This window comes from Brassica napus, chromosome C3 (assembly GCF_020379485.1).
Source record: "Brassica napus cultivar Da-Ae chromosome C3, Da-Ae, whole genome shotgun sequence".
Taxonomy (NCBI): domain Eukaryota; kingdom Viridiplantae; phylum Streptophyta; class Magnoliopsida; order Brassicales; family Brassicaceae; genus Brassica; species Brassica napus.
In genome coordinates, this window is record NC_063446.1 from 67,367,513 (window position 1) to 67,386,561 (window position 19,049).

The 19,049-nt window shown below is 34.8% G+C and overlaps 1 protein-coding gene, 2 long non-coding RNA genes and 1 pseudogene across 3 annotated transcripts; 1 reads left to right on the forward strand and 3 right to left on the reverse strand.

The window, feature by feature from the left end:
• Positions 1-264: 264 nt before the first annotated feature.
• On the reverse strand, positions 265-2,023 carry LOC106421765 (5'-methylthioadenosine/S-adenosylhomocysteine nucleosidase). The gene is made up of 8 exons (XM_013862592.3): positions 1,863-2,023; positions 1,704-1,767; positions 1,533-1,624; positions 1,346-1,452; positions 1,165-1,239; positions 995-1,069; positions 763-855; positions 265-677 (listed from the first exon to the last, which is right to left on the reverse strand). Exons 1-8 carry the CDS (start codon positions 1,957-1,959, stop codon positions 480-482), a joined length of 801 nt encoding a protein of 266 aa, XP_013718046.1. The 5' UTR covers positions 1,960-2,023; the 3' UTR covers positions 265-479.
• Positions 2,024-9,091: 7,068 nt separating this feature from the next.
• On the reverse strand, positions 9,092-10,169 carry LOC111207482. Its single transcript, XR_002659730.2, has 2 exons — positions 9,502-10,169; positions 9,092-9,405 (listed from the first exon to the last, which is right to left on the reverse strand). It is a non-coding gene; the product is annotated as an uncharacterized LOC111207482 (long non-coding RNA).
• Positions 10,170-11,014: 845 nt separating this feature from the next.
• On the forward strand, positions 11,015-12,265 carry LOC125583440. Its single transcript, XR_007320435.1, has 2 exons — positions 11,015-11,174; positions 11,254-12,265. It is a non-coding gene; the product is annotated as an uncharacterized LOC125583440 (long non-coding RNA).
• Positions 12,266-16,536: 4,271 nt separating this feature from the next.
• Positions 16,537-19,049, reverse strand: LOC125583441 (annotated as a pseudogene).

A 19,049-nucleotide genomic window follows, 5' to 3' on the forward strand; every position in this document is an offset into this window, starting at 1 on the left:
TACACTGCAGCTTTTGAGGTATATGGTCTGCACCTTGTGTGGTGTTTGTCTAGTTTAATATTTGGTGGAGATTAGGTGTGAGATTCAGAGGCTTCATGTTTATTGCATTGGCTCTTTCTAAAAAATCTTAGGCCTTAACTAAAAGGGATACTAGTTACTAACCAACACAAGAGTAAGTAATTTTAAACTTGAAAAGAATGGCCAGAGAAAGTTTATTGCTATTTCAAGCATAAATAAAAAAAGAACATCAACAATGCAATCAAATATATGAAAGCAAATCTTATTATCTTGTTGGGTATCAAAATTTGTTGAGTTTCTACATATAAGATTGATCCATCATCATATGAAAGAGAGCCAAAAAGAGAACTCATGAGGAAAAATGGAGTTAAAATGAACTCACTGCTCCAACCTATTGCCTAATTTGCCTAAACCTCTCCCTTTTGCTTGAATCTTTATTAAAAACGTGAACCTCTCTCTCTTCAGAGGTCTGAAAGACACTTGCCACTGATGAAGTCAATCACTTTGGTAATGGACTCATCAAGTTGGGCAGTGACTGCAGCTAAATTCTCCAAAAACTCCTCTGAGGTTGGTCTATTTCCGTCCACAATATCAGTTACTCCTTTTATTAAAATCGTAGGAACCTTAAAAATATCAGCCACATAGGCCACTGCTGCTCCCTGAATTTTGTGGAGATAGCCAATATAAGCAGTTGCAACTGATTAAAACACATAGATTGGAGCAAAAGGTTCATGGATTGTTTACCTCCATGTCTTTAACTGTAGCATCATTTGCTGTGATGGATTCTTTGTCATGTGGAGACATATCCATAGAATCACCAGTGGATAATCGTCCCACCTGTGAACATCAAGATCAAAGTGTAAATCTACCACTTACGGCACTTGCATATATGTACAGAACAGATCAAGAAACAGTAAAAAAAAACTTGAATGAGGGATCACAATGGTGAACACAGAGCAACAGATGAAGTATACACCTTTAAGTTCAGCTCCTTAATAAGGTTGGGTGTAGGGAAGGCTTTGCGCATACCAACACCATATAGATCAAGGACCTGAATAGAAATTTTTCAGTGAAAAGCAAAACATTTTACATAGAGAAAGCAAGAACAACAGCTTTATTTTGTAACTGATACAAGAGAGCACTCACAGGAACAGGTATCCTTCTGTCATGGAAAGCAGAACTAGAGACGATATAAACATCGCAAATTCTTGCTCCTTTGCCCTGAAAAAGAACCACAACAAAAAACATCAACGATAATGTTTATTCTTTCTGACACATAAGAGACAAAACTTAAGACAGAGAAAGCATTATGTAATAATGTATGTACCTTAAACCCACCAGCGGTTCCTGCATTAATGATTAGGTCCGGCTGAAGCGCTTGTATAGATGCATACGTCACGAGAGATGCAGGAACCGTACATACACTATCAACCCCTAAACATAATCAAACCCAAATAACAATGACCATTAGAGATCACATCAGCAACTCCAAAATCAACAAACCGCATACATACCAAGAGCTGAATCTTTTCCTGGGCACACTATATTAATGTTCAAGTCTTTATACATTCCTTTAAACAGAATCCAAGCCACCTCTTTTGGAAACCTAAAATAAAAATAAAGTTTTCATTTTTTTTTCAAAGGAAGAAAGAAATCACATTTGGAGAAGAAAAAAAAGAACTCACGGTGAGTTAACTTCTTTGACGAGGCGGAGCCTCTCGATAAGAGGCTGAGCTTCCTTTTGCATAGCTGCGAATACACAAAAAAAAATCATTAGAAGAATAAGAACAAAAGAAAATTCACAATCGAAGAAGAAACATCAACGGAGGAGAAGAGAACAGTACCGACGATGAAGACGATGGTGAAGATCGGCCGTTTCTCTACGTGGCCCATAAGATTTTCCATGGAAGCGTTTGAGAAGTCGTCGCCGTTGGCAGCCATGGCGATCCGTCAAGATACAAATTTCTTGATTTCCCACCGGAAAGTGGAAACTTGCATAAAGAAGAGGTGGAAAACCGGATCCGACCCGAGACCTATCCGGATTTAAACCGGAACCCAGACCCATCAAAAGAATATAAAAATTAGGGGTGGGCGTTCGGATACCCGTTCGGGTTCGGATCGGGTATTTCGGATTTTTGGGTATTTCGGTATAGGGATAGAAAACCCGTTCGGGGATTTCTGTACTTCAGGTCGGATTCGAGTATTTTTAGTTCGGGTTCGGTTATTTTAAATCGGGTTCGGATATTTATATTTTAAAAGAAAAAAAATTATTTTTTTCGTTTTTTAAGTTTCTTGTATTTAAAAATATAGATTTCACTTAACTGATTTTTTATATTTTTTATAGATTAGATGATTAATAGGTTTGGAGATAATATTTCAAAAACAAATAGATATTAATTTGGGTATTGTATTTAAATTTGAATGTAACTTTTATTAATACATGAAACAAAAAGTTTGACATGCATTTTAAATGAATATCAAATTATTTTCTCCATAAATATATATATACTTATGATCTTAAAGTATGTGTAACAACAATATAAATATTTTAAAAAAGATAAGAGATGTAAACTAGAAATATCAGGGTAAGTATATATATGTTCGGTTATTTTCGGATATCCATTCGGGTTCGGATATTATCCGTTCGGATTCGGATATCTAATCTCTCCTAACTTAATACCCGTTCGGGTATTTTGCTACTTCGGTTCGGATTTCAGTTCGGGTTTTTCAGGCCAGGTTCGGGTACGGCTTCGGGTATCGGGTAAAGTATCTACCCCTAATAAAAATAGCTATATGCATTCAGGTAGGCCTGAAGTTATTGTCGGAAAAGTTCGGTTTCGGTTTGAAAGTTCGGTTCAGTTAGAGAACTAAAAATTTTACGGTTTCAGTTTTAGTCAATTAGTTCGGTTTAATTAAAACGGTTTAATTAAAATTTTCTTTTACCAAACATAACCAATCTTAACCGAAATTATGAACCGAACTAAACAAAATCTAAACTGAAAAAGAAAATAACCGAACTTTATTCATTTTAAACCAAAAATTTAGCTGAACTAACCGTAAAATCAAAAATTTGGCAAATTTTTTTGAAACGAACTAATCAAAAATGGGACCGTACCAAATTTTTTTTGGTTTAGCTGAATTCAGAATTAACCGACCCGAATTAATAGAAGAAACCAAACTCGCAAGCGTACGTTAAGGTATCCATTGGAATTTGGATTGGATTTTTTATTAGTTTTCGGAATCAACTACCTCTATTACTGACTTGTCGTGGCATAAATTTATTGCGTAAATCAAATTGACAATTTGATAGCCTCTTATCCTACGTCTTCATATGGTCCACAATAGTAAGTGAACGGTTCGTTATTTCAAATATTCATCGCACCGCACCATTTAGCCGTTAATAGTAACAAAATCTCTATATATACGTATGTATCTATACGTTTTGGTTAGTATTAAAACCGCAATGCAATTGTTTTGTATGTTACCATTCGGATCATCATCGCTCTTCTCTTCTCATTTATCCTATTGGTTCAGGATTAACGAAGACAAAGAATCTCATTGATTTGGATAACTCACAAAGCTTGTTACTTAACATTTAATAGTCAAAATTACCTTCATTATAAATATATAATGTTTTTTTGGTAAAAATAATTATATATATATAAAAGAATAATGTTTATATAGCAAAAGATGCTATTAGTTAAACTCGTAGAGTTATATCAATTATTCTGATTCTCCATGATTAACACAAAAAATACATGGGAATATTGAAAATGTACATCCTCAATCTCTAAGAACAAATTTTCAAGATCTCTATAAATACAATTCTCCTAAAAGCATCCAACTTTTTAATAACATTAGTATAACCGAGAAGCGAAGAGATCAAGAAACACTTCTTCTCTACAAGGAATAGTCAAGCCTCCCACTGGATGATTGAATCCAAACTCTTCCTCTGCTCGACTAAGGAACTCTCTGAAGGAAGGATGATTCAGAAACGATATTGGAACCACATGTCCTTTAGGGACATGGTCCGAGGATGTTCGGTTCATGTTTGCCAACGAGCTTCAATATCAGTTTTGTTGCATTTGTGATAGCAAAACGGCCCAAACCCATCTTTGTTTTCGGCTTTAGGACCAATGAACTTTTTCTATGTAAGTTTTGTTTCTTAGGGTTTCACTTGAGATGAAGAAAGGTGGGGATGATGACTGCCTCTATTTATAATAGAAACAATTACATATAAGGTCACTTTTACACTTATTAATAACACTCTAGGTTAGTTTCTACTACTCACACACTTTCTTTAACTCTTATCTCATATTTAGTTAGATTTGTCAACTAAAAAAGAACCATATTATAATTGATGGGTCCCATTTCTCCTCTCTTTTTGTTTCTCTTTTTCTTTGTCGACTCTCTCTTCTTCTCATTTTTATCAGATCCATGGTGGTTCTCATTCTTCTCTTCTTCTTTATCATTAAAAAAACTAAATTGAAATTTTTTCCCCGTAAATCTATGCTTCTTTGGTCACCAAAATAAATAAGATGTATGGTCACCATCGACCGTCACATACCAAAAATGCCGGGACTGCTCCAAAATGACAAGCACTCCTCTGGAATCTTCAGTCACGGCGAGCTTCATCCAACGATGTGTTCTTCCTTCTCTACACGTCTTTTCTTCCGTGGTGCTCAAGCTCGATCGGCGAACATGCCTTCGTGATAAGCCATCACCGACGTGACGGAGTAGTCAGAGAGTTCCGTCGTCGCCGACCTCATACCGCGAGCTCTTCGTTTTGTCAACATCAGCTTCTCCATGTCTCAAGCCCACAACCTCTCCATCTCCGGGTCGTGCTTTCAGCCTTCGCCGTCGTCAGTTTCAAACCTCGACGTCGTCAGTTTCAAACCTCGACGTCGTCGTCAGTGAGATCCGGCGAGAGGATATATTGGGCAACATCAGTGGAGGAGTTTCATATTTTTTCAACTTTCATCCTCTAGTTTCCATCTTCTTTCATAATATACCTCAAACTTCCAATTTGATCAAATTATTTCACAAATTTACCCCAATACTTTTAATGTTTCAATCTAGCATTTATTGTATTTGCAGAAATGGTCCGTCGGCTTTTGATTTTTTTTAGTATGGCACTGAAATATTAAATGCAGATTAATCTCCAATTTCATTCCCAAACGTTCAATTGTACATTCCCAAACTTTCAATTTTTTATGTACATTCCCAAACGTTCAATTGTACATTCCCAAACTTTCAAATTTTTATGTACACATTGATGTACATGTGGATACTACGGTATCTAATATACACATGAATAGATTTTTATGTATGTATGCTCTACAATTTTTAACCATAAAAAATATATGTATATGTAAACCCAAATATATATTGCTTTCTGACTCGTCATGCTTGTATATATTTTTAACCATCACATGAATAGTTTTTTAATGCTATATATACAGTTAAATGAAATTGAAATTGATCTAAATGAACTCAAACAAGATACTCAAATGAACTGGTGTACATATATAAATGCACTTAAATCAGATATCATATTTGTGCAATGTACAAACGAACCGGTGTATATGTATTTTTTTGTGAAACCATTGTATACATGGACAATGAAATATTTGTGTACATGTTGATTTTTGCACATGTATTAGAAAACTTACATGGTCTCTATGTATTAGTGTACAAGTTAATTGGTGTACATATGAATTATTATACATGTGGATAATAATAAATTGGTATAAATGGTATATAGTACATATGAATTAAGATGGAGCTAATAGATTTGTCTAAAAAACCATTAAAATGCACTATACACACCTAAATAAAACCTAAAATGATATAAATTAATTTAAAAATACTTTAAATTTATCTAAATAAAACCTAAAATGTATTTACCAAATTTATTAAGTGTACAAACTAAATGGTGTACATTTGCATCGTTGTACACGTGGACAATGAATATTTTGTGTACACCTAATCATGTATATATAAATATACACGAAACACATACATATGTATGTACATATAAATATAGACAAAACATCATATGTATTGCACAAATTATCACAATTTGCACAGTGTACAAATGGATCGGTGGTGTACCTATAATTTTCTATGAATCATTGTACATGTGGACAATAAAATATGTGTGTACAAATTAATAATTTTTTACCGTCTAAATTTTAAAACTTGCAAATATATATCAGATGTACACCTTAAATTGTGTACATATGAATTATTATACATGTGGATAATATCAATTTTATGTACATAGCGTAATGTACATAGCGTAATGTACATATAGATATACAAATGTATCACAATTCTGAAGTTCATAACAAAATTAAACATGTATTTTACGCAGTTTGTCACTACAATTCAAAACTTTCTCATTTTACTTTATTCAGTTCAATATTAATAGAAATTAATATTCTTAACAGTAGTTAATTAGAATCGGAGCCATTTAATCTGTGGCCAAAAAAAGGTATGAAAAAATAAGAAAATGTATGAGAAGTATATTATAGGGGCTAGATTGCACAATTAGAAGTTTCAAGGCAATTAGAAAAGATGTATGTGGACATTTGGTTGTTTAGGCCCTACTTGATAATAACCTAAAAATAAAGGATCAAACATGCAAAAACATGAGATTTGGCCATTGTTGCTCGAGCTTCATTGTGAGACTGAATCTTCATTGTGCGACAGAATCGGTGGCAACCGTAGCGGAATTCGAGCATCACCTACCACCACAAGCTGCTGTCACAGCCAAAGGGAGAAGAGTTGTAGACCACGACGTGGAGGAGGAAGCTGTTCATGTTGATTTTACGGCGGAGGAGATACGAACCACCAAAACTTGGCAATCGAGCTTGCTTGATATTACCAGCGCTCATGGAAGAGGACCAAGAAACACACCGTATAGGAGCATAATTTTCAAAAACAAAAAATTGTGTTGCAAGTGGTTGTTGTGAAAAGAAGGAAAGATAAAAAGAATGAGAAAAAGACAAAAATAGCACTAAATCAAGTTTATGTTCTCAAACTAGCATTCAAGGTCAAAAGTCACAAAAATAGCACTTAATGTTTTATCAAAAGTCACAAGCTTATGGTTTAGAGTTAAATGGTGGGATTTAGGGTTTAGGGTTTAGGGTTTAGAGTTTAGGGTTGTCTTTAGTAATTTATTAGATAAAATATTGAATTCTAGTTGGAAAAAATGTCTGTGTACCAACATGTGACCTACACTGTAATAAAAAAAAACTCAAAAGTGACCTGGAGTGTTAAAAACTCTTTATAATATATGGGAAATCTTTCAAATAACGATTCATAGCTTTTCAATGATTTTGCTAAAAAAAAAAGAAGCTTTTCAATGAGTTATATTTAATGGGTTCTTCTTTGAGTGTTTCATATATATGGTCACATCCTGAGTTTTTATTACATAAGAGTACTGATAAGACACTTTGTGCAATCATGACACTTTATTTAACTTATTCCTTTCTTTTTTTTAACTATATCATAATTAGAATATAAATCAGTAGGACCCATTTTTTCATCTTCTTTATCTTTTTATTTTTCATATCCTCTACTCACCACTCGCTGTAAGCCAACTACCACCTCCTCCTCGTTCCCCCACTTCTCAAAGCTTCACTCAATGGCATTTTTCTCATCACCTTGATCAAACTCCATCCACTGTTACTCTTTCTCCTTGCCGCCTCCACCGGTCACCATAACTCTCCAAGAAACATTTATCTTTCTCAAATCTCAGTTCTTTTATAGATTTGTTGTGGTAGATCTGTCATTTTGATTTGTTGTGCTCTGCAAGTCGTGCTCACTATTCCAAGCCACTGTACCTCCTCTGTCACGGTGTCTCATGAACTGCGCCGCCACTATGCAATCATCTCTGCCGCATCTCCTCCTTCTTTCGATTCACAGCCAGAACCAAGCTCAATTCACAACTGCTCATTCTCTGCCATAAAGCTTTTTCCTCGACAAGAATCCATTTTGGACCTAGATCCAAGTGAGAAATGAGATAGAGTTGGGTGAATGAAGCGATAAGAAATATGGCGGTGAGCATAATTATGCTGTTTGTAACGGCAATCTCATCAGGAGTTTGAAGAGTTAAGACAACTACGCCGGAATCATTAAAGAAGCCACACCTTTCTTGAAGATTTGGAGAATCGTGTAGTAAAGATTAATGAATTATCTGAAAAAAGGAAGTTGTTTACGCAAGATCCACCATATATCCCTTTGTTGTTTCTAAAAGGTATAACTAAAATGATTGACCAGATTGTGAAAAAATTTGGTGTGTCACATGTGGGTTTCTATGTATCGGTGTACACATGGACACTATTATACATGTGAATCATTGTACATGATTGTAAATTTTATGTGTACACATGGACATCACTTAGTTGTACACATTTTGAAACTGGAAAATTTGTCTAATTAAGTGGTGTGATATTATGGTAAGGTATAAACATATTTCTACTATCTCGCTTCTAAGTCGAAGTACACAACTTGAAACTTGTAAGTTATTCAGATGAGTAATGTTATGCCATGGTAAAGTGTACACTTATTGCTACAATGAGACTTCAAAGAAGAATATTTTTTACTTCTTAAAGCCAAACAACCATACACTTTTTGAATCATGTCATAGATTACTTAAATCTTATATAAATGATATGTGATACATTTTAATTTGGTTGTTGCAGATGATGAGAATATCATAGCCGAATATAAAAGTACAAGCTCATTTAAATTTTCCACATGTACAACATTTTAATGATATTTATGTGTATAACAGTTTATATATCCACATGCAAAAAAAAGTATGTATGAACTGGTTGTACATCGATTTACATATCTACATGTACAAAAGGGCGTACAACCTTTTTTTCCTTACATATTGTCCATCCTCGTGAATACTTCATGTGAAGATAAAGCAAAAGAAAAAGAGTGTCTATGAACTGGTTGAACAAGTGTAAAGGGATAAATGAATTTAACTTTATGCTATTGTTAGTGCTTGGGACGTGTCAACAAACAAATATAACACGAACATTCTAGCTTTATGTCATAGATGGAATAACTTTGATTATATGATAAAAAAACACACCTCAAGTTTCTCACTCATAAAGGATATCGATACAAACTGAAACAATGAACAAAGTCAAAACGTGTTGCTACAATGACACAATCATATATCCCACGTTTCTCTGAAATGACATAGTCAATGTTATAAACTTCTTAAAAAGCTTAAAAGGTTCAAGATCTAAGAGAGAGAAGACTTACAATTTCAACTTGCTCGTCTTTTGGAGTCTCAAGCAAATATTTTTGGGGGTACCACTTAAAATGATGTAATCTAATTTCTGAAACTGCAAGTAAATTAACCTGCAAATTAACTCACAACAATGAGCAACAAATCAAAACCAATGGCTAACCAGTAACATCAAGCCACAATCATTAAGTTCAACTCTTTGTTGTCACCTAATAATCCCCAAGTAAGATGGACCCGTGTAGCATAAAAATCAAAACTTTTCTTGTTGAAAGTGACACGTGTACCAGCTGCATATTTAAAAAAAATCTTTAAAACAAAGATGATGAAACACAATCATCATCTTTCCATACACAAATAAGCAAAAAGAAACGTGAACTAGGAATCTTTGTTTCCAAAACCATGTTGAATATAAAAATCAAAACAAATATGGTTGTCGAAGAAGCTAGTTAAGGTTATGAACTCGATTTCATCAAGGCTTACCTCAGCCTCTCTTCCCTAAATTCCTCTTTTTATTCAAGTTTCCTGAAAAATCCTAATAAAGATGGAGGATCGAAGTTGAGATTACTTCAAGTACCATAACCATACAACACTGAAATTAGTCCTCGAGGCCTCGACTGGGTCAATCAGCCTGCCTTTCCGCAAAGACATCATCTTCATCAAAGTTTTGTCATGACTCTGACAATGAAAAATAACAGTGGCGGAGACAAGATCGTGAATCATGTAATGAGGAAACTAAAGCCAAATCGAAAGAGAGAGAAAGAGGATTTCTTCAAGACAGAGTTTTATGTGGTTTTTGGTCAACAGCAGAGACAAGAAAAAAACAGACGATGTAAAAAAAAAAAGATAAAATAAAAGGTCGTGTGAAATGAAGGGTTATGGGTTAATGACAGAAAATAAAAACAGATATAATATTTAGTTAGTTTATTTAATTAGTTTATAGGTAGAAAGTGGATCTTAAAATATAATAATAAAGTAGAAAAGTGACTCTCAGTGTAAACCTTTCTTCATTTTTTCTCTGATGCAAGTTGTTTGACTTATCAGCTTGTCCCATGGGTTAGTTAACTCACATCGAGCTATCCAACAAAAAAAAAATGCCCTGTTCTTACTTATATGAAAATAATAAATGTATGTTGAAAATCAAACGTATTATTATCATAATACTCTTTTCTTATTATTAAATTGAACTTATTAGAGATGTGTACTTTTAACAGATAATAACAAGTGGACAGAGAACTTTTCAAATAAGACTGAGCGCAACTTGTCACATTTCTTTTTTCATTGGATAAAATAACAATGAACATGAAGCAAAAATTCAGGATACAAATAACCAAGTTGATATTTCAGATCTAAATATAGAAAACAATGTCAAATTGGCTAATCATTGGTTTGGTTTTCTTCTCATAGATGCGAATCTTCTGAGTGGTAAATAATTAATGCCACAAATATATTGAATTTCTTGAAGTTGCAATTAACAATCATTACATATATATCTTTCATTTTCTGAGTCGCACATCTAATCACCCATATTCCAGTCTCTAATCACATTAGATGCTTCTTGGAACCATTTTTGATTGAGATTATTGGCCAGATATACTTTAGTGTACGCAAAATTAGGGAACTACCCGAAAGCAAAAGAAACCCGTGATCTATGTAGCAACTTCTGTATGACTTGTCCAAAATGCCCCTAAAGCAAAGACACGTACGCTAAAAAAGTGAGGAGAGATAGATTTGGTTTGCTTTTTTTATAGTACATTCGTAGACTTCTATGTAGATGTAGGTCTACAGACTGCAGCTGTCCAATAATTATTTAATAATGTACTATCAAAAGCGAAGAAGCTGGTTGTGGAAATTGGGGAACACCAGGAGAAGAAGTTGTTGTTGTGTAAGCATTTTCTGATGTTTTATCTCATAGTAGTGATTGTGAAATTGAATTAATAAAGAAGCTCTGGTGTCTATTTTAGGGAGACTGAAGAAGTTGCTGGTGTTGAGACTGAGAAGCCTGCTGGTGATGAGGTTGCTGCTGATGCTAACAAGGAGAACATTGCTGAAGTGGAGGAGCAGAAAGAGTCTGAAGATAAGGTAAGCAGATGAGTTAAGAGAGATGTTAGGTTGCTAGATTAGGACATGGAACTGAACTTACTCTTGTTTCGGCTTTTTTCTTTATTATCCTTCAATGCTTATTAGCTTGTGGTTTGGTAGGAAATGACTCTGGATGAGTACGAGAAAAATACTTGAGGAGAAGAGAAAAGCCCTTCAGTCTCAGAACACCTCTGAAAGAAAAGTTGATACTAAAGTGTTTAAATCAATGCAAAAAATCTCAAACAAGAAGAAGTCTCGATGAAATCTTCATCAAGTTGGTAAGACATATTACCTCCCTGTCTTGTCGACTAGAAACACTCTTAACCGGTTCTGAACTTTGCATTTGATCTATCTCCCAGGGTTCTGATAAGGACAAACGCAAAAATGACAAAGAAGAGAAGGCTAATAAGGTTTACATTGTTGTCTGAATGAAAGAGTTTGTAAAAGTCAATAAGTTTGCTTATGGATGTGTTATGTGGTTTACAGGCTGTGAACATCAACGAGTTTTTGAAACCAGGTGAGGGTGAGAACTACTACCGAGGAGGAGGTCGTGGTGGTCGTGGAAGGGGACGTGGTGGTCGTGACGGGGAAGGTGCTTCTGGTGGTGGATTTGATGGTTACCGTAGTGAAGCTGCACCTGCCATTGGAGATACTGCTCAGTTCCCATATCTTGGGGGCAAGTAGGATCCATCCTTGGAAACTTGTGCTGTCTCCTTCAGTTTTCCTCATCAAGACTGAAGTGTTTCATGCTGAGTGTTTGCCGGTCTGTTGTTGTCAGGTGTAAATTGTTAGTTGTCGTCAGTTTTTAGAGTTTCTGCAAACTTATGCATGACCTGTCTTTTTTTTAACGTTTGAAACAATACCCTTTTCTATTTTGGTTTACCACTTAGTCTTTATAGTTGTTTGTTGTCTTCTCAATATGCCTTTTTTCACTCAACTCATCGTCTCCCATCTCTCTTGATTTCTTATATACTGATTACGTAAAAATCTCAAGCGATCATAACCAAAATCAGATGAACCACTATAAAAAACGAGCCCCCAAAAGAGATACCAACATCTGGTTGTCTCATTCTGTCCATCTCCACGTTGATGTTATTATCTCTTTGTTCTAAAATGATTACCGATGCGGTGATGCTATTTCTGACCGATGCGATTTGACGATATTCACCCTTGCCAAATTTCAAAGGAGATTAGTGGTCATCATCTCCGTTTCTGAGATTCACGTAACATCATGGGTATCATCCTCTTACTTTAAGATGAGAAGGTATGAACATCATGACCCTTGCACCAACTCATTAATTCATTACCATATTTTTAGCTTTGAAACAAATCATTTTTTATCTTAGACATGGCGAATTCATGGGCTTTCTACTTTGATTCTTGATCATGAAAAGTTATTTCAGTATATATACTTAAAAATATGTAACTTTCTGTTTAGAATATGTGACTAATAACGTCTTCACTCATTGTCCACATCATATTGTAATCCATGGCTTCATTTCAGCCTGACTTTTTTTTGTCTATCACAAATCATTTTCAACAAAGTCCAGTAAAAACTATAAAAATAAATAATTTTGTAATTATATAATTTTATAAATTTTTAGAGTTATTAATTTAATAAAAAAATTGTATACTACAATTCTATATTTTTGAAGTTAATTTTGGATAAAATAAAAAAAATAATTTATTGTTCGTATAAATTGTTAAATTTTTAAATCCGAATATTATACATTTTTTTCTACGCTATTTGATTTATATACTAACAACTACCTAAGTAAACACTAACCAATCCCTTAAATTTCATCTTTTGAACATGGAAGCGCTAATAATGTTAATGTCCATCAAATCATTACGAAGATAAGATAATAAAATATCAACAAATATGAATTTGCCGGTCATTCTTATATCACCTTAATCAAACTGTGTGATATCCGATGTTCTATTCATCACCATAATAAACAACACGGAAAAAACGACAACAACCCATATACAACACTACACAACTTATCAAACAATGTATCCGGCCCCGCGCTTGCGCGGAGGCTATGCCCCTAGTTTATATAATAATCCGACAATTTATTTGCATTTGATACACACCTTGATCTCTGGTTAGAAAGTTGAAATCGAAATCTCCATATTTACAGCTAAAACATATTCCAATAATCAACTCAAGATTATATACATGCTACGAAACCATAGTTTCAATGCACCCATGTCGGCACACAAAACTATCATATTATATAAAATGATTTTTTAATATTACTGAATCTTTGTTTAGCGTTCTTTTCCTCAGATATCAAATTTTCTGTAACTAGAAAATCAAAAAGAGAAATTAGGTCGTGTATACACAAAATATGTTAAAATTAGAAGAATACCCCATCAACTGTTAGACTTTTTTTAATACGAAAAAACCCCTATAGACCTACAGCTCCACTATCGTATACTATTATACTATGTGTCAATCTAAGATCATAGCTCCCCTATTACACGTCATGTTATGTACAATACCTTTATCTGAAAAGACGTCGGAGATTTATTATGTTTGTGAAAAGTCACACTCTCTTTCCTTTTTATCCCTAAACTATAACGAATTTTTTTTTTGTTCTAGAGATCCAAATAGGTTATTAGTTGGCGTAATGGGAAATTTGCAGTTGCTGGAGTACTCCCTTGTTTGTTTACGGGGAAGAGTTGTCGACGAAAAGATTAATACCTACCACATACCAAAGAGAATTGTACCCATAATCGACGCTCTAGATCTGGAAGAGGTAGATTTTTTGCGGTACACAACGTTTGAGACGATCATATTGAGAACCATTTATCCTCCGAGAATTTTTGCCAGTTCGTTGTTGTCCGCATGCTTAGAGTGAAGAAGAAGTACGAGATTTGGGTGAAATGATTCCCAAGAAGAAGAAGAAGAAGAAGAACAAGAAGAAGAACAAGAAGAAGCTAAGGTTAGTAATGTTAAATGTAACTTTCAAAGGAATCAGTAGGTGTCAATAATAATCTTTTTCATTATCCTATCGAAATATCTGCAATAGGAATAGTTATCAAACTAGACGTAATCTCAGAAAGTTCCGTGTAAGATATGTAATAGACGTTACTGATTACTGATATATAATCTTTTCAGATACCATGTTAAATTATCTTTAGTGTTACTATAGTAGAGTCTAAGGTTAACAATTGAATGCTATCTCGGAAAGTAACGTCCAATAATACTAGTAGATGTTTCATATCATACTGGTTATTACCTCGCTGATCAGTTGTGTGTATTTTTGAAGACTGATCTTGATATCTATGAATGAGGATACTACACACTAGTCTGGTATGATGAAGTAGAGGACGAGGCTGAGCAGTAGGTTCCCGCTAAATATTATTGGTAGGTAAAATGTTATAAATAGTTCAATTAGTTATAACATTTTGCCTACCAATAATATTTAGCGGGAACCTACTGCTCAGCCTCGTCCTCTACTTCATCATACCAGACTAGTGTGTAGTATCCTCATTCATAGATATCTAGATCAGTCTTCAAAAATACACACAACTGATCAGCGAGGTAATAACCAGTATGATATGAAACATCTACTAGTATTATTGGACGTTACTTTCCGAGATAGCGTTCAATTGTTAACCTTAGACTCTACTATAGTAACACTAAAGATAATTTAACATGGTATCTGAAAAGATTATATATCAGTAATCAGTAACGTCTATTACATATCTTACACGGAACTTTCTGAGATTACGTCCAGTTTGATAACTATTCCTATTGCAGATATTTCGATAGGATAATGAAAAAGATTATTATTGACACCTACTGATTCCTTTGAAAGTTACGTTTAACATTACTAACCTTAGCTTCTTCTTGTTCTTCTTCTTCTTCTTCTTCTTCTTCTTCTTCTTGGGAATCATTTCACCCAAATCTCGTACTTCTTCTTCACTCTAAGCATGCGGACAACAACGAACTGGCAAAAATTCTCGGAGGATAAATGGTTCTCGGCTTGTAATATGATCGTCTCAAACGTTGTGTACCGCAAAAAATCTCCCTCTTCCAGATCTAAAGCGTCGATTATGGGTACAATTCTCTTTGGTATGTGGTAGGTATTAATCTTTTCGTCGACAACTCTTCCCCGTAAACAAACAAGGGAGTACTCCAGCAACTGCAAATTTCCCATTACGCCAACTAATAACCTATTTGGATCTCTAGAACGAAAAAAAATTTCGTTATAGTTTAGGGATAAAAAGGAAAGAGAGTGTGACTTTTCACAAACATAATAAATCTCCGACGTCTTTTCAGATAAAGGTATTGTACATAACATGACGTGTAATAGGGGAGCTATGATCTTAAATTGACACATAGTATAATAATATACGATAGTGGAGCTGTAGGTCTATAGGGTTTTTTTGTATTAAAAAAAGTCTAACAGTTGATGGGGTATTCTTCTAATTTTAACATATTCTGTGTATACACGACCTAATTTCTCTTTTTGATTTTCTAGTTACAGAAAATTTGATATCTGAGGAAAAGAACGCTAAACAAAGATTCAGTAATATTAAAAAATCATTTTATATAATATGATAGTTTTGTGTGCCGACATGGGTGCATTGAAACTATGTTTTCGTAGCATGTATATAATCTTGAGTTGATTATTGGAATATGTTTTAGCTGTAAATATGGAGATTTCGATTTCAACTTTCTAACCTGAGATCAAGGTGTGTATCAAATGCAAATAAATTGTCGGATTATTATATAAACTAGGGGCATAGCCTCCGCGCAAGCGCGGGGCCGGATACATTGTTTGATGAGTTGTGTAGTGTTGTATATGGGTTGTTGTCGTTTTTTCCGTGTTGTTTATTATGGTGATGAATGGAACATCGGATATCACACAGTTTGATTAAGGTGATATAAGAATGACCGGCGAATTCATATTTGTTGATATTTTATTATCTTATCTTCGTAATGATTTGATGGACATTAACATTATTAGCGCTTCCATGTTCAAAAGCTGAAATTTAAGGGATTAGTTAGTGTTTACTTAGGTAGTTGTTAGTATATAAATCAAATAGCGTAGAAAAAAATGTATAATATTCGGATTTAAAAGTTTAACAATTTATACGAACAATAAATTAATTTTTTTTTATTTTATCCAAAATTAACTTTAAAAATATAGAATTGTAGTATACTGTTTTTTTATTAAATTAATAACTCTAAAAATTTATAAAATTATATAATTACAAAATTATTTATTTTTGTAATTTTTACTGGACTTTGTTGAAAATGATTTGTGATAGACAAAAAAAAGTCAGGCTGAAATGAAGCCATGGATTACAATATGATGTGGACAATGAGTGAAGACGTTATTAGTCACATATTCTAAACAGAAGGTTACATATTTTTAAGTATATATACTGAAATAACTTTTCATGATCAAGAATCAAAGTAGAAAGCCCATGAATTCGCCATGTCTAAGATAAAAAACGATTTGTTTCAAAGCTAAAAATATGGTAATGAATTAATGAGTTGGTGCGAGGGTCATGATGTTCATACCTTCTCATCTTAAAGTAAGAGGATGATACCCATGATGCTACGTGAATCTCAGAAACGGAGATGACGACCACTAATCTCCTTTGAAATTTGGCAAGGGTGAATATCGTCAAATCGCATCGGTCAGAAATAGCATCACCGCATCGGTAATCATTTTAGAACAAAGAGATAATAACATCAACGTGGAGATGGACATAATGAGACAACCAGATGTTGGTATCTCTTTTGGGGGCTCGTTTTTTATAGTGGTTCATCTGATTTTGGTTATGATCGCTTGAGATTTTGACGTAATCAGTATATAAGAAATCAAGAGAGATGGGAGACGATGAGTTGAGTGAAAAAAAGGCATATTGAGAAGACAACAAACAACTATAAAGACTAAGTGGTAAACCAAAATAGAAAAGGGTATTGTTTCAAACGTTAAAAAAAAAAGACAGGTCATGCATAAGTTTGCAGAAACTCTAAAAACTGACGACAACTAACAATTTACACCTGACAACAACAGACCGGCAAACACTCAGCATGAAACACTTCAGTCTTGATGAGGAAAACTGAAGTAGACAGCACAAGTTTCCAAGGATGGATCCTACTTGCCCCCAAGAGATGGGAACTGAGCAGTATCTCCAATGGCAGGCGCATCTTCACTACGGTAACGATCAAATCCACCACCAGAAGCACCTTCCCCGTCACGACCACCACGTCCCCTTCCACGACCACCACGACCACCACGACCTCCTCCTCGGTAGTAGTTCTCACCCTCACCTGGTTTCAAAAACTCGTTGATGTTCACAGCCTGTAAACCACATAACACATCCATAAGCAAACTTATTGACTTTTACAAACTCTTTCATTCAGACAACAATGTAAACCTTCTTAGCCTTCTCTTCTTTGTCATCTTTGCGTTTGTCCTTATCAGAACCCTGGGAGATAGATCAAATGCAAAGTTCAGAACCGGTTAAGAGTGTTTCTAGTCGACAAGACAGGGAGGTAATATGTCTTACCAACTTGATGAAGATTCTTCTTCTTGTTTGAGAGTTTTTGCATTGATTTAAACACTTTAGTATCAACTTTCCTTTCAGAGGTGTTCTGAGACTGAAGGGCTTTTCTCTTCTCCTCAAGTATTTTTCTCGTACTCATCCAGAGTCATTTCCTACCAAACCACAAGCTAATAAGCATTGAAGGATAATAAAGAAAAAAGCCGAGACAAGAGTAAGTTCAGTTCCATGTCCTAATCTAGCAACCTAACATCTCTCTTAACTCATCTGCTTACCTTATCTTCAGACTCTTTCTGCTCCTCCACTTCAGCAGTGTTATCCTTGTTAGCATCAGCAGCAACCTCATCACCAGTAGGCTTTTCAGTCTCAACACCAGCAACTTCTTCAGTCTCCCTAAAATAGACACCAGAGCTTCTTTTTTAATCCAATTTCACAATCACTACTACGAGATAAAACATCAGAAAATGCTTACACAACAACAACTTCTTCTCCTGGTGTTCCCCAATTTCCACAACCAGCTTCTTCGCTTTTGATGTCACCCCTTCACCAAAACTTAAAGCTTAACCTTAAAATATTAATGCAACAACAACAACAAAAATTGAATGAGGTTAGGACAGACTCTCTGCCAGTTCCACTATGACGCTCGAAGGTCCTTCGAGGACGTTCACCGTCACCAGCTTCACCACGTCGACCACCACCACGACGAGCACTGCCATATACACTACGTTTCTCATAGAGAGGCTTTGAAACGCCTGCTTCCTCAGAGGGCTTACTGTTACCATCACCGCCTCTAAAATCACGTTTGTAACCACCACGACCACGGCTAAATCCACCGTCTCCACCACCACTTCCACCTCCACGTGGAGCATCAATCTTAGCCTCTCTCACTAATCAACATCATTAAAAAAACAATCAGATACCACGAATGGAATCAAATAGAGACGAAAGTTTAATAACTTGTTAATCGTGTTAAGCGAATCTCACCAGGTTGAGCAAGCTGCCTCGACGGAGCAGATGACTTAGCAGAGACGGCGGAAACAAGTACAGGTTTCTTAGGCTTATCTGCACCGATGGAAACGGCGATCTGGCTCGGATCCTCAACGCCGTCATCTAACAGATCAAAAGGGTTCAAAGTTGCCAT

Bases quoted from the DNA above. Each gene is read 5' to 3' on its own strand.
- LOC106421765 (XM_013862592.3), bottom strand. From the start codon at position 1,959: ATGGCTGCCAACGGCGACGACTTCTCAAACGCTTCCATGGAAAATCTT. The intron at 1,625-1,703 runs GTGAGTTCTTTT...TTTTTATTTTAG, and splicing joins GTCAAAGAAGTTAACTCACC to GTTTCCAAAAGAGGTGGCTT. The intron at 678-762 runs GTAAACAATCCA...CACAAAATTCAG, and splicing joins CTACAGTTAAAGACATGGAG to GGAGCAGCAGTGGCCTATGT.